The sequence below is a fragment of the Salvelinus namaycush genome, chromosome 2, assembly GCF_016432855.1.
Source record: "Salvelinus namaycush isolate Seneca chromosome 2, SaNama_1.0, whole genome shotgun sequence".
NCBI lineage: Eukaryota > Metazoa > Chordata > Actinopteri > Salmoniformes > Salmonidae > Salvelinus > Salvelinus namaycush.
Genome location: NC_052308.1, coordinates 47,181,277 through 47,203,434, shown reverse-complemented (window position 1 = coordinate 47,203,434; position 22,158 = coordinate 47,181,277). Strand labels below are relative to the sequence as shown.

Sequence of the window (22,158 nt, the reverse complement as noted above, 5' to 3'; positions counted from 1 at the left end):
GTAGATTGTTGTAGAAAATTGAACACATTTTATTACTAATGTATTTCAACTGAATGCTCACTTTTACTGCTGTTAAATAATCTGTGAATTGCTGCCTCCTCCTGTGACTGTTGGAGCTGAAGCAATGTGCTGCACCCTGCATCCAGAGTGTTGTTCCCCTCTAACTATACAAGTTTGTTTTTCCCTGTAACTAGTCCGCTATAGCCAATCAGAAAGTGTTTGTAGTCAAAAACTCACTCCAGGGTAAAGATCAATTCTGATTGGTGTCCTTTCATATCCAGTACTGTCCTGGCCTTGGCCTTGTGCCCACAGCCATAAACTACAGTAGGTGAGATCTCTTTGAGCGGAATAAAAAGTGTGTGCAGTACAGACAATCTGTACACAGTCTGTCAACGCCATACTGTAGCAACAACATGGTCAAAGCATTTTATATTTACACCAAATGATTGTATCCCACAAGAGGTTGTAAAGGAGCTTGTTGTGTCCGTAGGTACCTGCAGTTTTTGAGAGCGCATATAGAGACACAGGAGACAACAGAGACAGTTAGTCTGTATTTCTTTATTTAACCATTCCCCTAATAGATCAATCAGACCCATGTTACATAAAGAAAACACAGATGAATCAGACACAACTTGCAGTGTATTAGATACTCGTTGTTGACGCCGTAAACCATCCTTCCGTAAAGCTCCATCCCTTTGCAATGGCAAGCGTTAACCACCTTGCCAGGCAGGGCACTGGCACAGACCATCTTGGGCTGGGCAGGCGGGCGGCGGGGCACCAGCCAATCCCCATCTGCCACCCCCTGCCACCAATCCTCTTAACCCTCATCACAATACCACTGGGCGTGCCAGTCTTGGTGCCCCGTGCCAGGGATGCCCGCTGGAAAAGCTCTCATGTATTGGAGACTGGCGAGGAAGAGACAGATGGGAAGCTGGGAGAAGGGAGGGGTCTACCCGGAGGTAAGGGCTCTCCTGGTGATAAGGCACTGGGTACCTCCCGGCTGTGGAGGATAGTTGGTAGCAGGAGGTGTTGCTATCAGAGTGGAACAGAAGCGAGGGGGAGGTTTGATGTTGAACGTGTGAGAGGAAAAAAAGGGATGTCTTGATGGGTTTAGCTGGCTACTCATGCTATGCAGAGAGCAATGACAACGACATCCCAACCCCATGCACGCACCACAAAAACGCACACTATCCACACACACATTACGTACACACACTCTCTCGCTCTCTCTCTCTCTCTCTCTCAATGCAATTCAATTTGCTTTATTGGCATGACGTAACAATGTACATATTGCCAAAGCTTATTTTGGATATTTACAATATACATTTTAAAAATGAGAATCAAAATTGTCAACGGGACAGCAGTAACAATAACAATAAGCATACAGTAGAGTGAGTACATGTGCAGGTTGATTGGTCTGTCAGACACTGTCCCTCAACTTATGGCAGGCAGCAATGTAGTGCGCTGCCAACCCACAGCTCATGCTATGCTGAGAGCAATGACAACGACATCAAATCAAATCAAATCAAATTGTATCCCATCCCCATGCACGCACCACAAAAACGCACACTATCCACACACACATTACGTACACACTCTCTCTCTCTCTCTCTCTCTCTCTCTCTCTCTCTTCTTCAATCAGATTACAATGTCAGGTTATGATTATCTTGTCAAGAAATGTTGATAAGGAGAGATGAATTGCCAATAGTCACAGTTTTCCTTGTGTTGTTTTCTGTGGCTCTCGTCAGTTGAAAGTATAACTCTACAATGCCATGGATGTAGCTGTTTGTGGCTGCCAGCAATTGTGGACGAAACAAACCTTCTGACCCACTGGTTGCAACGTTGCATTGCTTCTAGTCTTGTTGTTCCTATCTATTTCCAACATTTTAACATTTGAAGACTGATGTTCTCCGTGGGAGGCTATGGGGTGTTGGCTCATTGAGATGAAAATATTTTACAGTGCTAGTCTGTCTGTGAGCATAAATGGGGGTGTTTGTTTGCCTGTGCTTATGTATTGCATTTAAGAAATGGTGTGTGTCTGTCTGGGTAGAAGCTGACCCAACCCCCTCTCTCTCTCTTGCTCTCTCTCTTGCTCTCGCTCTCTCGCTCTCTCTCGCTCTCTCTCGCTCTCTCTCTCTCTCTCTGTTTTCCAGGAGTCATCCTCCAGGCCTCTCGTCTCTCCCTGGCTGGGGAGTCTTCTAGAAGGGGGCCCCTCCTGACCAACATGAAAGGGTTAGGAGCCAACCGCAATCGCTCCGACTCCTGCGACCCCACCCATGGCCCCCCGGAGCCCCTGTACCCCCACCAGGCCTCCACACTGCCTCGGAGCCCCTACCTTCTCAGCCCCACCAGCATGGACCACTACGGCACCATGGACCCGCACCACTACAACCCCTCTGTGGACCACCACTACAATCAGGGCTCCCTGCCCCCGGACTACTCTCTCCCCCTCAACAACCAGCTGTCCAACAGCAGCACCTTCCCCCGCATCCATTACAACGCCCACTACGACCCGTCCGACTTCTCCCCGCCGCAGGGGGACAGCATCGGGGGCATTAGCACGGGAACCCTGGGCACCTCCATGTCCATGGGCATGGGAATGGGCATAGGGATGCATGGCTCGAGTGGCATGGGGGGCCTGCAGAGCGGTCGGGGGTCCATGATCACCAGCGGTTCTGCCACCATTTCCGGCGGGGCCAAGATGAACCGGCAGCTGGCGCCTAACTTGCTGGACCAGTTGGACAAGCAGCTGCCTGGGGGGCCCAGAGATGGCTTCAGTACACTGCAGTTCCACCGGAGCACATCGGCCGCCCTCTCCGCCGCCTCCAAGCAGCGCACCGACAGCCCCGGGCGCATCCGTAACCTGGTGTGCTCTGTCCAGAAGCTCTTCGCCAAGTCACAGTCCATGGATGGCCACAACCTCAAGGGTGTCAACGGGCGTTCGGGTGCAGGAAGTGGCAGCGGCGGGACCTCATCCGGGACCGAGGACGGTGGGAAGCGGGACCAGCGAGCCAAGAGCAAAGACCGGGGCGGGTCCAAGTCAGACGGGGGCGGGACGGGCAAGCGGCGGCCGCGCTCCAACATGTCGGGCTACTGGAGCTCGGACGACCTGGACAGTGCGGACCTCAGCAACTACCGCAACCCCATAGCCATGACACTGGGACGACCCACAGCGCATGCCACCCAGCACGCCACCCACGGTACTGCCTACGATTCCCAGCAGGGGGCACTACAGCAGCAGCAGGGGCACCAGAGCCGCTACGTGGTCCACAGCGGATACAACACCATCAGCTCATCCAAGAGCAACAACGAGGTCATAAAGTATCAACAGGCACTGCCAGGACCCGGGGGCGGAAGTGGGGGCGGAGGAGGAGGTGGAGGTGGGATCAGCATGGGGGTGAACAGTAATGACTTTATGAAGGGGGGTTCGTGGTCAACACTGACCCTGGGTCAGCCCAGACAGGTGCTGCAGAAGGGCCACTCGGCGACCCTGGACCGGTCCATGCTCAAGTCCAAGTCGTGCCAGCAGGAGCTGGCCTGCCACTACCTGCAAGTGGGCCGACAGGTGAGTAAAATGTCTGTCGAAATGTGCTGGACATAAAGAAATTGTGGAGAGATAGAATAAGGCATAGTGGACACTTAAACCTAAAAGCGGCAACATATTTAGATGTTAAAAGGGGTCATTTTTTTACCCCAAATTGAAAAATATGACAAAAATACACTTTCTGTCAAACAATAACACTTTTTCTTTTGTTAACATTTTGTAACACAAGTAAATAGTTTAAATTCCCCAAAATAAGCATATATTTTGAAAATAATTACACATTTATAGTCAAATATGATGTTTCAAAATAAACGTTTTTGTATGGTTTCATGGTTTGAACAGATATTTTGATCAATTTCATCCATAGCCACTTGTTATGAACATGTGTCGTTATTCATTCAAAGTGTTTTGTTTCTGTGATACTCAGAGGCTGAGAAATTGGCAAACAGCTAATCTGACCTACTGGTATGACCTAAGATGGCCGGCGATATAGGCGATATGGGCGCCGGTGCCATCAGACTCTTAGCTCTAACTTTGGAATGCTATGGGCTATCAATTCAGTTCCTATTGCATCTAAAAGATGAGACTCTCAATTTGGTATAGAGAGACATTGACTGGATGCTAAATATATATTTGTGTTTTTTTGTTATTTTTTAGTTACAGGGGCTGCCACGCCCCCCCAGGGGCCAAATCTGGGGTAGCTCCATAGAGCCAGTGGTGGGAAAAGTGCTCAATTGTCATACTTGAGTAAAAGTAAAGATACCTTAATAGAAAGTGACTCAAGTAAAAGTCACCCAGTAAAATACTACTTGAGTAAAAGTCTTTATTTGGTTTTAAATATACGTAAGTTTCAAAAGTAAATGGAATTGCTAAAATGTACTTAAGTATCAAAAGTAAAAGTCAAGTAAAAATTATTTCAAATTTCTTATATTAAACAATCCAGAAGGCATTTGTTTTTCTTGTTTTTTTTATTGACAGATAGCCAGGGGCACACTCCAACACTCAGACATAATTTAGTTTAGTGAAGTAAAAGTTGCCCAAAATATAAATAGTAAAGTGCAGATACCCCAAAAAACTACTTAAGTATCACTTTAAAGTGTTTTTACTTAAGTACTTTACACCACTGCATAGAGCCCCACATAATACCCATAAAACCTAGAGGTCAAACAGTGAAATGGTTCCAATCGTTTTACCACCATTCATTTTTTCCATAGGGGATTTTAGAAACACCATGATGTAGGTCATGTAAGTGTCTGTTACTGTACATGCAATATGCTTTGTGGACTTCACTGGACAGAGGTTGCTATCCAGTTTTGTGCTAAAACAAAGGTGTGGTTGAATTTATTCTGCCACTGTGTCTTCTTATTGTCTCAGGCCTTGAGGCCTATATATATATCCCGGTCGCAATGCATATGAACTAACAGGTTATAGAGCAAACAACGCAATTATCACAACACATAGGTTGTAATATGGCTTTTTTTGGGAGGGGGGGGGACTATTGGAACCATTTCGCTGTTTGACCGCTAGGTTTTATGGGTATTATGACTTTGTTATGATACTATGTTATTCTATGTCTATATCTTTTCAGGGTACAAATGTGGTGCTTTTTTCACTAAGTTTACTACTGAGTCTACCTTTTCAGTTTAGCCACGCAAAACAAGTGCACAAAATATACATTCTTATGTTAACACAGAAATCATGGTAAATTGTGGGGGGGTGGGGGGGGAGTTGTCTGAAATGGTCTTTTTTGACCACTTGAGGGTCAAAATTGACCCCTGTTGGCACTTATAAGGTTAAACATTCCAACAAATATATTTGCTGTCCAGACAGTTTTTCAGGTTTGACAAAGATCTGTTTGGATCGAAACATAAAACTTGTAGCCTTGTGACTACAATAAACCTACTATATGTGTTGGACCATTTGAGTGTTAGTTACTATAACTCCACTGTCTGTCAGCTTGTCTTGTTTTTCAGTTTCCTCAGTTTATTTCACTAAGATATGGCCCAGTCTACCAGTTTGGTAGGATTACTGTGCATCTTCCATTTTATCAGCCTGACTTTATGTCTTGACATTTATCCATGTGACATTAACATGCTTTTTTTTTAATAGGTGTCTACCCATAGAATTGTTTTGATACAAATTGTTTTTACTTGGTTTTAAAAGTAAAGATATTGAGGGAGGAGTTGGTCACGTTATTCAAAACGTTTATTTACATGTGCAATCGATAACACCATAGCTATGGTCAAGAAAAGTAGGACGGTGTCCCTCAGGGATCTGTTGTGGGTCTTTAGAACATACTGTAGATACTTTAGATTACTGAATGAATTCAGCAAAACAAATGATATTATGTGAATATCACAATACACACACGATCATCTCAATATAAATTACATAATGGTATATTGTCATATATAAGAATATATATGGGCTGCTGCTTGTAGGGGGACTGGAGTAACACGCTGGGTCGTAGCGGTGGAGGAGCCGGAGCCAACGAGATCCCATGCAGGCGCATGCGGAGTGGCAGCTACGTGAAGGCCATGGGTGACCTGGAGGACAGCGACGACTCAGACGGCAGCATCAAGCCCTCGCCCAAAATGGCCGCCCGCCGCCAGAGCTACCTCAGGGCCACCCAGCAGTCTCTGAGCGACCAGCTACCGTCACGCAAGTAAGCTCAGCACCAAAGTATCCCACATGGACATTAATTCAGGCAAACATGCATTCATGTCAGCATACTAACATGTAGACTTTCAATTGGAAGGCAACCCGTGCTAATATCAATTCTGGCATGACAAGTAAGCTCAGCGCTAAAGTATCCCACATGGATTTGATCAATACTGCCTTGCTGACATAGAGTTTGTAGACTTTATAACACATTCAAGTTGACGCAAACCCAAACTACACTGAACAAAAATATAAATGCAACATGTAAAGTGTTGGTCCCAAGTTTCATGATCTGAAATAAAATATCCCAGAAATGTTCCATACGCATAAAAAGCTTCTTTCTCAAAAATGTTGTGCACAAATTTGTTTACATCCCTGTTAGTGAGCATTTGTCCTTTGCCAAGATAATCCATCCCCCTGACAGTGGCATATCAAGAAGCTGATTAAACAGAATGATGATTACACAGGTGCACCTTGTGCTGGGGACAATAAAAGGCCACTCTAAAATGTGCAACACAATGCCACAAATGTCAACATTTTTGAGGGAGCACGCAACTGACATGATGACTGGAGGAATGTCCATTTATTTCTTTACCATAATCCACCTCCAATGTCGTTTTAGAGAATTTGAAAACCGGGCCTCACAACCGCAGACCACGTGTAACCACGCCAACCCAGGACCTCCACATCTGGCTTCTTCACTTGCGGGATGGTCTGAGACCAGCCACCCGGACAGCTGATAAAACTGTTGGTTTGCACAACCGAAGAATGTCTGCACAAACTGTCAGAAACCTTCTCAGGGAAGCTCATCTGCATGCTCGTTGTCCTCACCAGGGTCTTGACCTAACTGCAGTTCGGCGTCATAACCGACTTCAGTGGGCATATGCTCAATTTTGATGGCCATTGGCACGCTGGAGAAGTGTGCTCTTCATGGAGGAATCCCGGGTTTCAATTGTACTGGGCAGATGGCAGACAGCGTGTATGGCGTCTTGTGGATGAGCGGTTTGCTGATGTCAACGTTATGAACAGAGTGCCCCATGGTGGTGGTCAGGTTATGGTATGGCCAGGCATAAGCTACAGACAATGAACGCAATTGCATTTTATCGCTGGCAATTTGAATGCACTGAGATACCGTGACAATATCCCGAGGCCCATTGTCGTGCCATTCATCCACCACCATCCCCTCATGGCCTGCATACTCACCAGACACGTCACCCATTGAGCATGTGTGGGATGCTCTGGATCGTGTACGACAGTGTGTTCCAGTTCCCACCAATACCCAGCAACTTCACACAGCCATTTAAAAGGAGTGGGACAACATTCCACAGGCCACAACCAAGAGCCTGTTCAACAATGTGAAGGAGATGTGTCGCGCTGCATGAGGCAAACGGTGCTCACACCAGATACTGACTGGTTTTCTGATCCACACCCTTACCTTTTTTTCAAGGTATCTGTGACCAACAGATGCATATATGTATTCCCAGTCATGTGAAATCCATTGATTATGGGCCTAATTAATTTATTTCAATTTACTGATTTCCTTATAGGAACTGTAACTCAGTAAAATCTTTTAAATAGTTGCGTTTATATTTTTGTTCAGTGTAGTATCAACTCAATTACATTGTATAGGATATGCATTAATAAGGCTACGTCACATAGCATACACACATCCTTTCACTCTCTCTTAGACTCCCACAAGCAAGCAGACAGACGCACACACAGTTACATGATGTATATTTTATCTTTATTTAACTAGGCAAGTCAGTTAAGAACACATTCTTATTTACAATGATGGCCTACACCGGCCAAATGGCCAATGGTGCACCGCCCTGTGGGACTCCCAATCACGGCCGGTTGTGATACAGCCTGGATTTCGAACCAGGGTGTCTGTAGTGACGCCTCTAGCATTGAGATGCAGTGCCTTAGACCGCTGCGCCACTCGAGAAGGATGACTAAGGCTATGTCACATAGCATACACACACATCCACATCCTTTCACTCCCTCTTAGACGCGCACACACACACACACACACATACAAACACAGACATACACACAAACACACACACACACACACACACATAAACAAACACACACACTGAGCCCATGGCACCATTTCAAAACAGAGCTGTGACATGCAGGAAGGAGACGGCCATGCTGCCAGCTTTTGGCATGCCAGTAAACAGGCCTTGCATACTATAGAGACTAACACACACAGTCAGACAAGCTGTGCTCACTCACGCGTGGGATTAAGCACCGTCAGACTCCTGCCTCCTACACATGCCAGAGCTCCGATTATGGTTTCCTCACCGTTGATTTACTAACATTTCCGCAACGTAGCAGCTTGGCCTGAAAGGATAGAGTCCTCTTACCGTCACATTTTCGGAACATCACACACACGATGCCGCCTTCAGCTACTGCACAGACAGATCGTGAATCACCACAAACTAGGCTATAGTCTCCTCCTCTCCCCCTGACAGACTGACTAGGGTTTCTAGTTCATTGTCTCTAGATTACATGCTTTCTGAAGCAGACAGACACACGCTGGGCTAGACACAGGGGGGGACAGTGTATTGGGGGTCCTATTCATTTTCACATAATGACAAACGAATCGAAACCCATTTTGATTAATAGTCGCAGAGAATGGGATCAACCATGAGCAAGCTGCTGTGTTTACGGTTTCCTCTAATGTCTCCTTCGATTTGAAGGAACAAAAGATGTTTGTACGGTTTGTGTTCTCCATGTTCTCTGAGGTCAGGGTTATATGGCATTACACGTGTGCCAATCAAATCAAATCAAGTTTATTTTATATAGCCCTTCGTACATCAGCTAATATCTCGAAGTGCTGTACAGAAACCCAGCCTAAAACCCCAAACAGCAGGCAATGCAGGTGTAGAAGCACGGTGGCTAGGAAAAACTCCCTAGAAAGGCCAAAACCTAGGAAGAAACCTAGAGAGGAACCAGGCTATGAGGGGTGGCCAGTCCTCTTCTGGCTGTGCCGGGTGGAGATTATAACAGAACTATGCCAAGATGTTCAAAATGTAAAATCCTAAACCTTTGCATGATAGAATTTGGCACAGATGTATTTCCATAGGGACGTGTTGTTGCAGACTGGTCATTATTTGGAAACATACAAAATTTTAAAAAGAGTAACAAGAACAGGAATACAGTAAACATTTAGTCCACAAGAAGGCAGCAAATCAACAAGCTATAAGCATACTGGCCAGGCAAACACAAAGCAAAAGTGAATATATTCTGTTACGTCATGATAGATGCAGCTTTTTTGTTGATATTGACAACACACACAACATGATAAAGTAGCAGGAGTGTTGCTTAAAAAATGTCATAAAAATACGTAAATGATGTCAAACCTGCATGCTAAATGACTCTAACCCTGCTCCCCCCCACCCTGCCAAAACCCAAACGCCAAACCCCTGTTCTCCCTCCGTGGTCTGCTCCACCCTGGTTGGCAGGAGCAGCAGAGCCCTGGATTACGCCATGCTGCAGGGGGAGCTGGAGGCACTGTGGTCTCCTCTGCACAGTGTGTCCTCTCTGCACCAACTGGGCAGGTCAGTGCTAGGCAGCCAGCTAATCACCATTAGGTGGCAGGCTTACGCTTGCACTGGATTGGATGCTGCCCCAATCAATCAGTCACCCCTCCCCCTGCCCCCCAGGTCTTGCCCACCTCTTCGGTTACCCATGCCACGTGAGTGCCAACGCCATGCCAACGTCATGGCACCCACCACACCAGCCTTTTCCTCCAAACTAATTTGCTACCCCCACTGCCCCCTCTGCCCTCACACGAAGTACCCCCCCAAATAAAGGAGTGCCAATGCCCAGCTTGGCGCCTTCCATTGCAGGGATCCCCGTCTGTACAGTCATGACAAAAAAATATATATTGCTCAATTGCTCAGAGAAATATTATTAAAAATGATTGGATCTCCTGTTATCAATACTCCGGCACCATCCTGTTGCTAGGATAATGACACTGAGCCTTTTTCTCAAATGTTTTCTGAGATTGGAGAACACATTGGTAGGGATCTTCAACCACTCATCCATACAGAATCTTACCAGATCCTTGATTATCTGTACTTATGGACTGCCCGCTTCAATTCAAACCACAGGTTTTCAATAGGGTTCAAGTCCGGGTACTGGCCATTGCAAATTGTTTATTTTGTGGTTAAATAATTTATGAATTTCTTTCTTTGTTGTTATCCTCGCAAAGCGAGGGTTCCGGAGGTTTGAAAACCGGGGTGCCAATAATTTTGAGCCCTATCCTTTTTCGTTCCACGAAATTAGTATTTTAACAATTAAAATGTCCTTGTGAAGCTTGCATTCAATTGCCACTCCCTGTTGCACACAATACGCTTCCATTCCCCCTGTCACAAGGGGATTTATGGCTGATTTAAGATTAAATCATCAACCCTGTTATGGTCAACCCTGTTACTTTATTTGGCAGTTACCAGGCACTTAATATAGTATTTTTTTTATTAAACCTCCTGAGATGGGAAAACTCGTTTTTAAATTCAATTAAACATGTGCTCTTTATGACAGAATATTAAATTAGGTGAAATCCCCCGAAAAATGTGATCAACTTGAATTGGTGGAACGACCCACTTAAACAAAATCTCTTTCTCTGAGCAATTGTATTAGTATAAAATAATAGAATTATCCCATTTATTTAGCATACAATTTCGGTCATGACTGTACAGTTGGAAGTTTACATACACCTTAGCTAAATACATTTAAACTCAGTTTTTCACAATTCCTGACATTTAATCCTAGTAAAAATTCCCTATCTTAGGTCAGTTAGGATCACCACTTTATTTTAAGAATGTGAAATGTCAGAATAATAGTAGAGAGAATGATTTATTTCAGCTTTTATTTATTTCATCACATTCCCAGTGGGTCAGAAGTTTACATACACTCAGTTAGTATTTGGTAGCATTGCCTTTAAATTGTTTAACATGGGTAAAATGTTTCAGGTAGCCTTCCACAAGCTTCCCACAATAAGTTGGGTGAATTTTGGCCCATTCCTCCTGACAGAGCTGGTGTAATTGAGTCAGGTTTGTAGGCCTCCTTGCTCGCACGCGCTTTTTCAGTTCTGCACACAAATGTTCTATAGGATTGAGGTCAGAGCTTTGTGATGGCCACTCCAATACCTTGACTTTGTTGTCCTTAAGCCATTTTGCCACCACTTTAGAAGTATGCTTGGGGTCATTGTCCATTTGGAAGACCCATCCTGACTGATGTCTTAAGATGTTGATTCAATATATCCACATAATTTTCATTCCTCATGATGCCATCTTTTGGGAAGTGCACCAGTCCCTCCTGCAGCAAAACATCCCCACAACATGATGCTGCCACCCCCGTGCTACACGGTTGGGATGGTGTTCTTCGGCTTGCAAGCCTCCCCCCTTTTCCTCCAAACATAACGATGGTCATTATGGCCAAGCAGTTCTATTTTTGTTTCATCAGACCAGAGGACATTTCTCCAAAAAGTACGATCTTTGTCCCCATGTGCAGTTGCAAACCGTAGTCTGGCTTTTTTATGGCGGTTTTGGAGCCGTGGCTTTTTCCTTGCTGAGCGGCCTTTTAGGTTATGTCGATATAGGACTCGTTTTACTGTGGATATAAATACTTTTGTACCCGTTTCCTCCAGCATCTTCACAAGGTCCTTTGCTGTTGTTCTGGGATTGATTTGCACTTTTCGCACCAAAGTACGTTTATCTCTAGGAGACAGAACGCGTCTCCTTCCTGAGCGGTATGACAGCTGCGTGGTCCCATGGTGTTTATACTTGCGTACTATTGTTTGTACAGATGAGCGTGGTATCTTCAGGCATTTGGAAATTGCTTCCAAGGATGAACCAGACTTGGCTGATTTCTTTTGATTTTCCCATGATGTCAAGCAAAGAGGCACCGAGTTTGAAGGTAGGCCTTGAAATACATCCAAGAGTACACCTCCAATTGACTCAAATTATGTCCATTAGCCTATCAGAAGCTTCTAAAGCCATGACATCATTTTATGGAATTTTCCAAGCTGTTTAAAGGCACAGTCAACTTAGTTTATGTAAACTTCTGACCCACTGGAATTGTGATACAGTGAATTATAAGTGAAATAATCTGTCTGGTAACAATTGTTGGAAAAATTACTTGTGTCATGCACAAAGTAGATGTCCTAACTGACGTGCCAAAACTATAGTTCGTTAACAAGCAATTTGTGGAGTGGTTGAAAAATTAGTTTTAATGACTCCAACCTAAGTGTATGTAAACTTCCGACTTCAACTGTATGTACGGAAGGATCATCACAATCACTTGAAAAGTGCAATGTCATGTCGCTACCACTGTTGGCCAGCAAAGACAAATAAATACTAGGTTCTCTTTTGGTAATCACATTCATTATTGCTGATATGAAGTGAATTTGGATTGTTTTCCCTACTACTCTTTGATATTGGCACCATGATGCGTGGAATAAAACTTTACATATGCTTGACAAGTGTATCATTGGCTTTGCATTGTTTGAGGGCTACGGTATATGGGTTATATTATTGTAATGAGATGAGATGGGAGAAACATTATTCACAGGTGTCATGATAGGGGCAATGATGCTGACAGGTAATGAAAATGATAATGAATGGAACCAGGGATGAGAAGCAACCTTAACTGAATTTATCTTCCTTTCATCTCCTGTCTGCCCCTCGCCTCTACTGCTCTCCTTTCTTTCCTTCGTAATCCCTTTCCCCACTCCTCTCGGCTCTTCTTCCATTCTTTGCTCATTCTCTCCTCTCCTTCCCTTCTCTCTGATATCATCCCCCTGTCTTCTCACGTCAACTCTCCTCCCATCCTCTCCTCCCCTCCTCCTCCTCCTCAGCTGTCTTCCCGCTCTGAGAGAGCTTTCCACCAACCGTAGCCTGGACAACCTGGACTGTCTGGGGGGTCCGGTGGGGGGCTCCCTGTTCCCCCGCTGGGATGATGAGGACTTCAGCCAGGGTGGCGGCTGCAGCACCCTGGGGAGGAGCAGCTGCATTGACCAGGTCAGAGGTCACCTGTGATGGGGGGTGGAGGGGGGGGGGGGGCGTCTTTGGGGTCATACAACTGGCGTGGGACTTGAGCTTATCTCAGCATTAGGCTCTCTTTTTTTCTTCTTCTTTTCCGATCCCCTGTCGTACTTTTAATTATTTTTGTGACAGAATAGTGGGGATGTACAGAGAAAGGGAGTTAGATGCAGGAAGGCGCAGATGGGAGGGTGGCTGAGAATTATCTCTACACCAGACTCCGGCACATTTAATTGGACACATTTTGATTTTGGAGTGAAGTATAACATTAGCTCTCCAATTCTCCACCTCAGTTGATTCTGTTCTAATGAGGTAGAAGAGAGTATTTATACACCTCTCAAAAATCACCTAGCTCATTCCACTCATTCCACCTGCAAATCACTCAAGTCATTTTCAAGAGGCCCCTCTTTTGCCTCGAAATGAGAGTTTGCCTTGTCAAATGGGCAATTACTCTGATAACAGCCTTCAGTGACATGACTGCAATATAATATAATTCTCCTATTGAAAAAAAACGTCAATTTTCATTATGTCTCTCATATCAATGTTCTAAGCCAAAAAAGCTAATTCCTCCATTTACACAGAAAGATCCATTACCCTTCTAGGTCATCATGGTTATGAAGAATGACTCTGGATCCTCTTTCATCTTTTACAAAAGGCCTGTCAAACTAGGCTTTAAAATCCATTAGTATTAAGCATTTTGACCCCATCTTGGGGAATTTACAACGTTTAATGAATTCAGGAAAATGAGTGTGGATTTAGGCCTACATGTAAATTACTAATCTTCAGAGCTGCAAGGTACAGAACACCTTTCTGTGAGTTTATTGTATATCAACCAAAAACAGCAGAATAACATTCAATTAATCTGACACATTGTGCTCTTATTATAAAGGGGACTGCAAAGTACAAACATGACGATGACCCTAGGAGATGGCAAGACAGCGCTTAACAGATCGGGGTTCAGGCTATAGATCTCATGCCCTCGCTCTTTCTCTCACTTTCTCTCTTTTTATCTGTCACTCTCTCTCTCTTTCTTTCTGAGCTGTCATTACTCCCTGCTCTTTGATTTACTGAAGCATGCGACAGAGCCAACTGCATAAGTGACAACTCAAACACCATACTCATCACGTCCCTGTCACTCCAACACTGCGTTAGACTCGCCTCTTAGAAAGATTGTTCATGTCCCTCAGTCAAATCTCAAGAGTCCTTCATTTGCACTGCTGCTCCTTTAATCTGGTTTCGAACCAATTTAATGTAAGTCAATCAAATGACTACGTTTTTATGAGAAGTTAGACATCTTTGATTAATACTTGCAAAGTGATACTGAAACTAATTGGCAGTTAAAAATTGCATGGTTGTTAACTTTGCTTTGCTTCTTCACTGCCTTAGACTTTGACAAGTTGCTATGAGGAGTTGATTCGGGACAAAGTGTTACTGCTGCACTTTCCTGACCCCTCACCCAGCCTTAATACTGTAATGTGTCCTTTTGGGTGCATTTTATTGCATCCCATCCAAATGTGTCACACCGATAAATCTACGATAATCGAGAATTTCAATAAGCATTTTTCTACCACTGGCCATGCTTTCCGCCTGGCTACCCCAACCCCGGCCAACAGCTCTGCACCCCCTGCAGCAACTTGCCCAAGCCCCCCCCCCCCCCCCCCCCCCCCCCCCCCCCCCCCCCCCCCCCCCCCCCCCCCCTGCTTCTCCTTCACCCAAATCCAGATAGCAGATGTTCTGAAAGAACTGCAAAATCTGGAACCCTACAAGTCAGATGGGCTTGACAATCTGGACCCTCTCTTTCTAAAATTATCCGCCAAAATTGTTGCAACCCCTATTACAAGCCTGTTCAACCTCTCTTTCGTATCGTCTGAGATCCCCAAAGATTGGAAAGCTGCCGCGGTCATCCCCCTCTTCAAAGGGGGAGACACTCTAGACCCAAACTGTTATAGACCTATATCCATCCTGCCCTGCCTTTCTATAATCTTCGAAAGCCAAGTTAACAAACAGATCACCGACCATTTCGAATCCCACCGTACCTTCTCCACTATGCAATCTGGTTTCCGAGCTGGTCATGGGTGCACCTCAGCCACGCTCAAGGTCCTAAACTATATCATAACCACCATCGATAAAAGACAGTACTGTGCAGCCGTCTTCATCGACCTGGCCAAGGCTTTCGACTCTGTCAATCACCACATTCTTATCAGCAGACTCAATAGCCTTGGTTCCTCAAATGACTGCCTCGCCTGGTTCACCAACTACTTCTCAGATAGAGTTCAGTGTGTCAAATCGGAGGGCCTGGCAGTCTCTATGGGGGTGCCACAGGGTTCAATTCTCAGGCCGACTCTTTTCTCTGTATATATCAATGATGTCGCTCTTGCTGCTGGTGATTCTCTGATCCACCTCTACACAGACTACACCATTCTGTATACATCTGGCCCTTCTTTGGACACTGTGTTAACAAACCTCCAAACAAGCTTCAATGCCATACAACACTCCTTCCGTGGCCTCCAACTGCTAGTAAAACTAAATACATGCTCTTCAACCGATCGCTGCCTGCACCTACCCGACCAACTAGCATCACTACTCTGGACAGTTCTGACTTAGAATATGTGGACAACTACATATACCTAGGTGTCTGGTTAGGCTGTAAACTCTCCTTCCAGACTCACATTAAGCATCTCCAATCCAAAATTAAATCTAGAATCGGCTTCCTATTTCACAACAAAGCCTCCTTCACTCATGCTGCCAAACATACCCTCGTAAAACTGACTATCCTACCGATCCTTGACTTCGGCGACGTCATTTACAAAATAGCCTCCAACACTCCACTCAACAAACTGGATGTAGTCTATCACAGTGCCATCCGTTTTGTCACCAAAGCCCCATATACTACCCACCACTGCGACCTATATGCTCTCGTTGGCTGGCCCTCGCTACATATTCGTCACCAAACCCACTCCAGGTCATCTATAAGTCTTTGCTAGGTAAAGCCCCACCTTATCTCAGCTCACTTGTCACCATAGCAACACCCACCCATAGCACATGCTCCAGCAGGTATATTTCACTGGTCACCCCCAAAGCCAACACTTACTTTGGCTGCCTTTCCTTCCAGTTCTCTGCTGCCAATGACTGGAACGAATTGCAAAAATCACTGAAGCTGGAGACTTATATCTCCCTCTCTAACTTTAAGCATCAGCTGTCAGAGCAGCTTACCTGTAGACAGCCAATATGTAAATAGCACACCCAACTACTGCATCCCCATGTTGTTATTTATCTTCTTGCTCTTTTGCACCCCAGTATCTCTACCTGCACATCATCATCTGCACATCTATCACTCCAGTGTTAATGCTAAATTGTAATTATTTCGCCTCTATGGCCTATTTATTGCCTTACCTCCCTACTCTTCTACATTTGCACACACTGTACATAGATTTGTCTATTGTGTTATTGACTGTACGTTTGTTTATGTGTAACTCTGTGTTGTTGTTTTTGTCACACTGCTTTGCTTTATCTTGGCCAGGTCGCAGTTGTAAATGAGAACTTGTTCTCAACTGGCCTACCTGGTTAAATAAAGGTGAAATTAATATATTTTTTTTTTACTGGAATTAGCTCACTCCTCTAACAGACGCAGTCAGTTGTGCTCTCAATGGCAGACCTGGTTCATAGAGTATTTGATTTCATTCAAAACACTGAGTGTTTCCGTGAGCCTGCTTGAAGTATTACATGGGTGGTGTTGGCACTTTCGGGACTATTCCATTGGTTCCAATTTGCTAGGTAACCTGAAAAAGGTACAGGAAACGTATTTGAAAAATGCAAATACTATTAGAGCCCAGGTCTAATCCATGGATCTCTAACAACCATGCCTCTCTGGTCCCGGGACAAACCATGCCTTTCTTTCACTGTCCGGAGAACTAGCTAGCAGCAGGAGCCATGCAACGCTGTCCCTCTCTCTCTACCTCTGCCACCCATACTAAGATGCCAACCTATGCCAACCTGTCTTTCTCCTTCCAGCTACGAGACCTAGAGATGTTGAGTCAACGCTACGAGGATAGCTGCCCCGAGTCGTCGTTCCGAGATTCCCACACACTCTCACGCTCTCATTCCCAGGCAGTGGAGCCTCCAGATCTACCCATGCCCACGTGCTTCCGATCTCGTAGCCATAGCTACCTGCGGGCCATCCAGGCCGGATGCTCGCAGGATGACGACACTGCTTCTGTGGACTCGGATTCGCCGCCGCCAACCGCCACTACTGTTCGTACCTACAGCACCAGCACTGGTGAGTAGGCCTACCTTAGAGGCTGATCTTAGGTCAGTTTTTAACTTTTACCTGCTAATGGTTGAGGTTATCATTATAGAGAGGGTAAGCTTTCTACTGCCAGACTACTCGCCACCCTGAACACCAACCTGGTCTCAGAGCCTTTTGTATTATTCTGTACGTAAATCTGGGACACTCATTTATGATATGTTACGTTTCGTATGGTATGTGCTTCTACACCTGCATTGCTTGCTGTTTGGGGTTTTAGGCTGGGTTTCTGTACAGCACTTTGAGATATCAGCTGATGTAAGAAGGGCTATATAAATAAATGTGATTTGATTTTATATGTATTAATTTGTGGACATCCATCACCCATTTCGTATTATACAGTGTGTTACGAATTACTATTCGTATTATATGTTACGAATTTGCAAAATGTATGACATGCTATGAATTCTAGCTAGGTGGATAGGTGGTTAATAGTTATCTGGCTAACGTTACCTAGGCTAGGGGTGAAGGTTAAAGGGTTACGGTTAGGGTTTGTGTAAGGGTTAGCTAAAAGGGTTAAGGTTAGGGGAAGGGTTAGCTAATATCCTAAGTAGTTGCAAAGTACTGTAGCTAAAAAGTAGTAAGTAGTTGAATAGTTGCTAAAGTGCTAACGTTGTCCATGATGAGATTCAAACTCACAACCTTTGGGTTGCTAAACATTCGCGTTATACTGTACATCCACCCAAGTAACCATCTGTCTTATGTAACCATACCAAATGTAACATATCATACTAATTTGAGCATGCAAGATTTACATTTACTATGTTATGTCTAGTCTATGATATCAGGCTGTGAACAAATCCTGTTGTTATCCCATATCTGACAAGGTCATAGTCACCCTTGGCTATGGTCCAGGCTTGGCCACCTGTGAAGTTGGCGTCGGTGAAGGCTGAAGCCTGTCTCTCTCTCCCCCTCTCTCTCTCTCTACTAGACTATGAACCAGTCATAATACAGAGGATGAAAGACACATTCAGTTGGTTTGAATTGCCATCATGAGTTTCCTTCCTATTTTGTATCCGTGAAATGATAGCCTACTTCCACGTCCAAAGCCTCCACATTACAGCGCTCTTGGCCGTAATCACCACGCCTCTTTTCCCACCGTTTCCTGGGAGCTGGGCAATACAAAGAAGGCTTTACCAAAAGCTTGCTTCTATTTATCGTCCTTGACAGAAGCTGTGTTGGATCTGTTGTTTCAAAGTAACAGCTCCTGCAATCCTGATTTTAGCCATTTTTTAGGCTTCGTTTTCAGTTTTTATCATCTGATACAAGGGTAAGTGTTTTTTGCCAATAATGTTTACCTTCTGCTGTGACTTTTATGGAAATATAAATTCATCCAAATCGGTTCTCATTTTAAGTCCTGAACAGCTTTGCAAACTATAATGTTAGCGAGTATAATGCAAGGGATACTGTATGGATGGATACATTACTGTAACTGTATTTGATTTTGACAGTAAACCTACACGAGGACAGTTGACTTTCGTAAAATTAAGCCACAGTTTAGCCTATAGATGCGCAATATTCGGGAATCGAGATCAGAGTGCGCGCGGTGTAACGTTAAGTCAACCGAGGTCAAATTCCTTTTATATTGGATATTCGTTGGATATTCATTCATCAGTAGCTAACTATTGAACAAAGAATACCATGACTATGAAGATGGTATATTCTGAATAAGGGGTGGATGGAGAACAATCCACACTATATATATATGTTTTGTGTGGATTGGTCTCCATCTTATTTTATATACACAGTATATGTATATATGTGTGTGTGTATATATATATATGTGGATTGTTCTACATTTTATTATATATGTATCCATCCAAAAAATATATACTGAACAAAAATATAGATGCAACAATTTCAACGATTTTACTAATCTATGGATTTCACATGACTGGGCAGGGGCGCAGCCATAAGTGGGCCTGGGAGGGCATAGGCCCACCCACTTGGGCGCCAGGCCCAGCCAATCAGAATTAGTTTTTCCCCAAAAAAGGGCTTCATTACAGACAGAAATACTCCTTAGTTTCAACAGTTGTCCGGGTGGTTGGTCTCAGGCGATCCCGCAGGTGAAGATTTTGGATGTGGAGGTCCTGGGCTGGCGTGGTTACACATGGTCTATAGTTGTGAGGCCAGGTGGATGTACTGCCAAATTCTCTAAAACGATGTTGGAGGTGGCTTATGATAGAGAAATTAACATTCAATTCTCTGGCAACAGCTGTGGTTGACATTCCTGCACTCAGCATGCCAATTGCATGCTCCCCTCAACTTGAGACAACTGTGACATTGTGTTGTGTGATAAAACAGCACATTTTAGAGTGGCTTTTTATTGTCCCCAGCACAAGGCACACCTGTGTAATGATCATGTTTAACCAGCTTCTAGTCAGGTGGACGGATTATCTTGAAATTATCACTAACAGGGATGTGAACAAATGTGTGCACAAAATTTGAGAGAAGCTTTTTGTGCATATTGAACATTTCTGGGAACTTTTATTTCAGCTCATGAAACATGGGAGCTACACTTCACATGTTGCGTTCATATTTTGGTTCAGTATACATCACGGAAGACTGAAATAACAAAACAATTTGACAAACACCAGAGGTATTCTGCCCTTGAGTTGCGTTCCCATGCAAAACTAGACAGATAGCTAACAACTAAGTCTTCAATAAAACTCCCAAGGCGTGACTTTTCTTGAATGAATATATTGAAAACGTTTATGTTGTAAAACTGCAAAATACAGAAAAGAATATACTTTAGTATTCAATTCAGACCGACATACTGTAGCTGTACATTATACATTTGAAGTTGCATGAATAGAAAGCACGTGCTAAGGTACCATGCATCTGGCATGATGCCAAACCATATAGCTAATTGCTACTCATATGGTAATTGACTAACTCCTTTCATTACTCTAATAATGTACAACCATCTATGTAGAATAACAAAGCATATTACACTAGAATCGGTAACAAAACTACAGTATTGTATATTTTACATCATACATGAAAGGCATTGCAATTTGTGTGAGTAAATGCAACCAACCAACATTGATATGTAAGAAACTCTATCAATAACAAGATTATCATCATTAGCTAAATGCTTGAATCGAACTTACAAACAAATATTTTCCAAGGCTGAAGCGTGACAAGAAATAACTACGCTGAAAGACCTGCACCGTAGCGTTGTTTTTAGCTGCTTCTATGCGTGCAGAACGAATTCTCTACTTCCTGTTTGCGTACAGTCTAAGTACCAGAAAGCTCCACTAGGGGGCAAATAACACCATGGAACACAATGAAAATCCATCTTAACCATTGTTACCTTCTAACAGGATGGCAGCACAAGAGGTGTTATTTAAGAAAAAAAAAGTTTATCAATTATCATATTAGAAAAAATATTAACATTCCACCCATGAGGCCACTAGGTAATTTGACTGCAGGAAATGGCTACGGCCCTTTAAGGAATACTCCATTATGGTTAAGGTTAGGGGTTAGCTAACATACAAAGTAGCCTACCCATCCTTCCCGACCAAACTCCTTTCATTTGTAGCTTAAGTAACCATACCAAATGTAAGATTATTTGAGATACTCTTCAAAGAGTAGTGGAGGCTGCTGAGGGGATAACTGCTCATAATAATGGCCGGAAAGGAGCAAATGAAACGGCATTAAACACCTATAAACCATACATATGTTTGATACCATTCCTCTGATTCCACGCCAGTCATTACCACGAGCCCGTTCTCCCCAATTAAGGTGCCATCAACCTCCTGTGTTGACGTTGGGTTTCAAGTGCTTTCCGAAGGGACTCTGCTGTACTAGCTTCAGGGGGATGCTGGTCCCACCATTGGGGTGCCAGGACAATGCAGAGTTTGGATTGGGTTGAGTGGGACCTGCCCTCCCGTAGGTGTGGGAGGGCCAAGAGGTGGCAGAACTCAGTGCTTGGGGTGTAGTGTTTGAGCATAGCCTGAAGGTAGGAACGGGCAGTTCTTGCTGCTCCGTAGGCAAGCGCTATGGTCTTGTAGTGTATGCGAGCTTCAACTGGAAGCCAGTGGAATGTGCAGAGGAGCAGGGTGACATGGGAGAACTTGGGAATGTTAAGAACCAGGCATCAGCATTCTGTATAAGTTGCAGGGGTCTGATGGCACAAGCAGAACGAGTCACTGCTTTGATGTTTGCAGAAAACGGGAAGGTGTTGTCCAGGGTCACGCCAAGAATATTTGCTGGGTGAAACTGTGGAGTTGTCAACTGTGATGGAGGTTTTTGAGCAGGCAGGCCTTCCCCCGGAGGAAGTACAGCTCTGTCTTGGCGAGGTTGAGCCGACATCTGCCAGGCACGCAGAGATGTGTCGGGGGGGGGGGGAGAAGAGTAGTTGAGTGTCATCCACATAGCAATGATAGGAGAGACCATGTGAGGATATGAAAGAGCCGAGAGACTGTATAGAGAGAAGAGGGCCTAAAACCAAGCCCTGGGTGACAGCAGTAGTGGGAATACATGGTGCAGAAAGCTCCTCCATGTCACCTTGTAGCAGCTGCCTGCCAGGTAGGACGCAATCCAAGAGTGTGCAGAGCCTGAGAAACCCAGCCCTGAGAGGGTGGAAAGGAGGA

General features: G+C 44.5%; 1 protein-coding gene across 1 annotated transcript in view; it reads left to right on the top strand.

The window, feature by feature from the left end:
* Positions 1-2,224: 2,224 nt before the first annotated feature.
* Positions 2,225-22,158, top strand: part of LOC120021955 (disks large-associated protein 4-like) — a 49,857-nt gene continuing 29,923 nt past the window's right edge. Inside the window, exons 1-5 of the mRNA XM_038965755.1 lie at positions 2,225-3,178; positions 3,236-3,565; positions 5,986-6,209; positions 13,074-13,236; positions 17,269-17,533. Of these exons, the coding sequence (XP_038821683.1) occupies positions 2,225-3,178; positions 3,236-3,565; positions 5,986-6,209; positions 13,074-13,236; positions 17,269-17,533 (1,936 nt within the window). The remainder of the gene's footprint in view (positions 3,179-3,235; positions 3,566-5,985; positions 6,210-13,073; positions 13,237-17,268; positions 17,534-22,158) is intronic.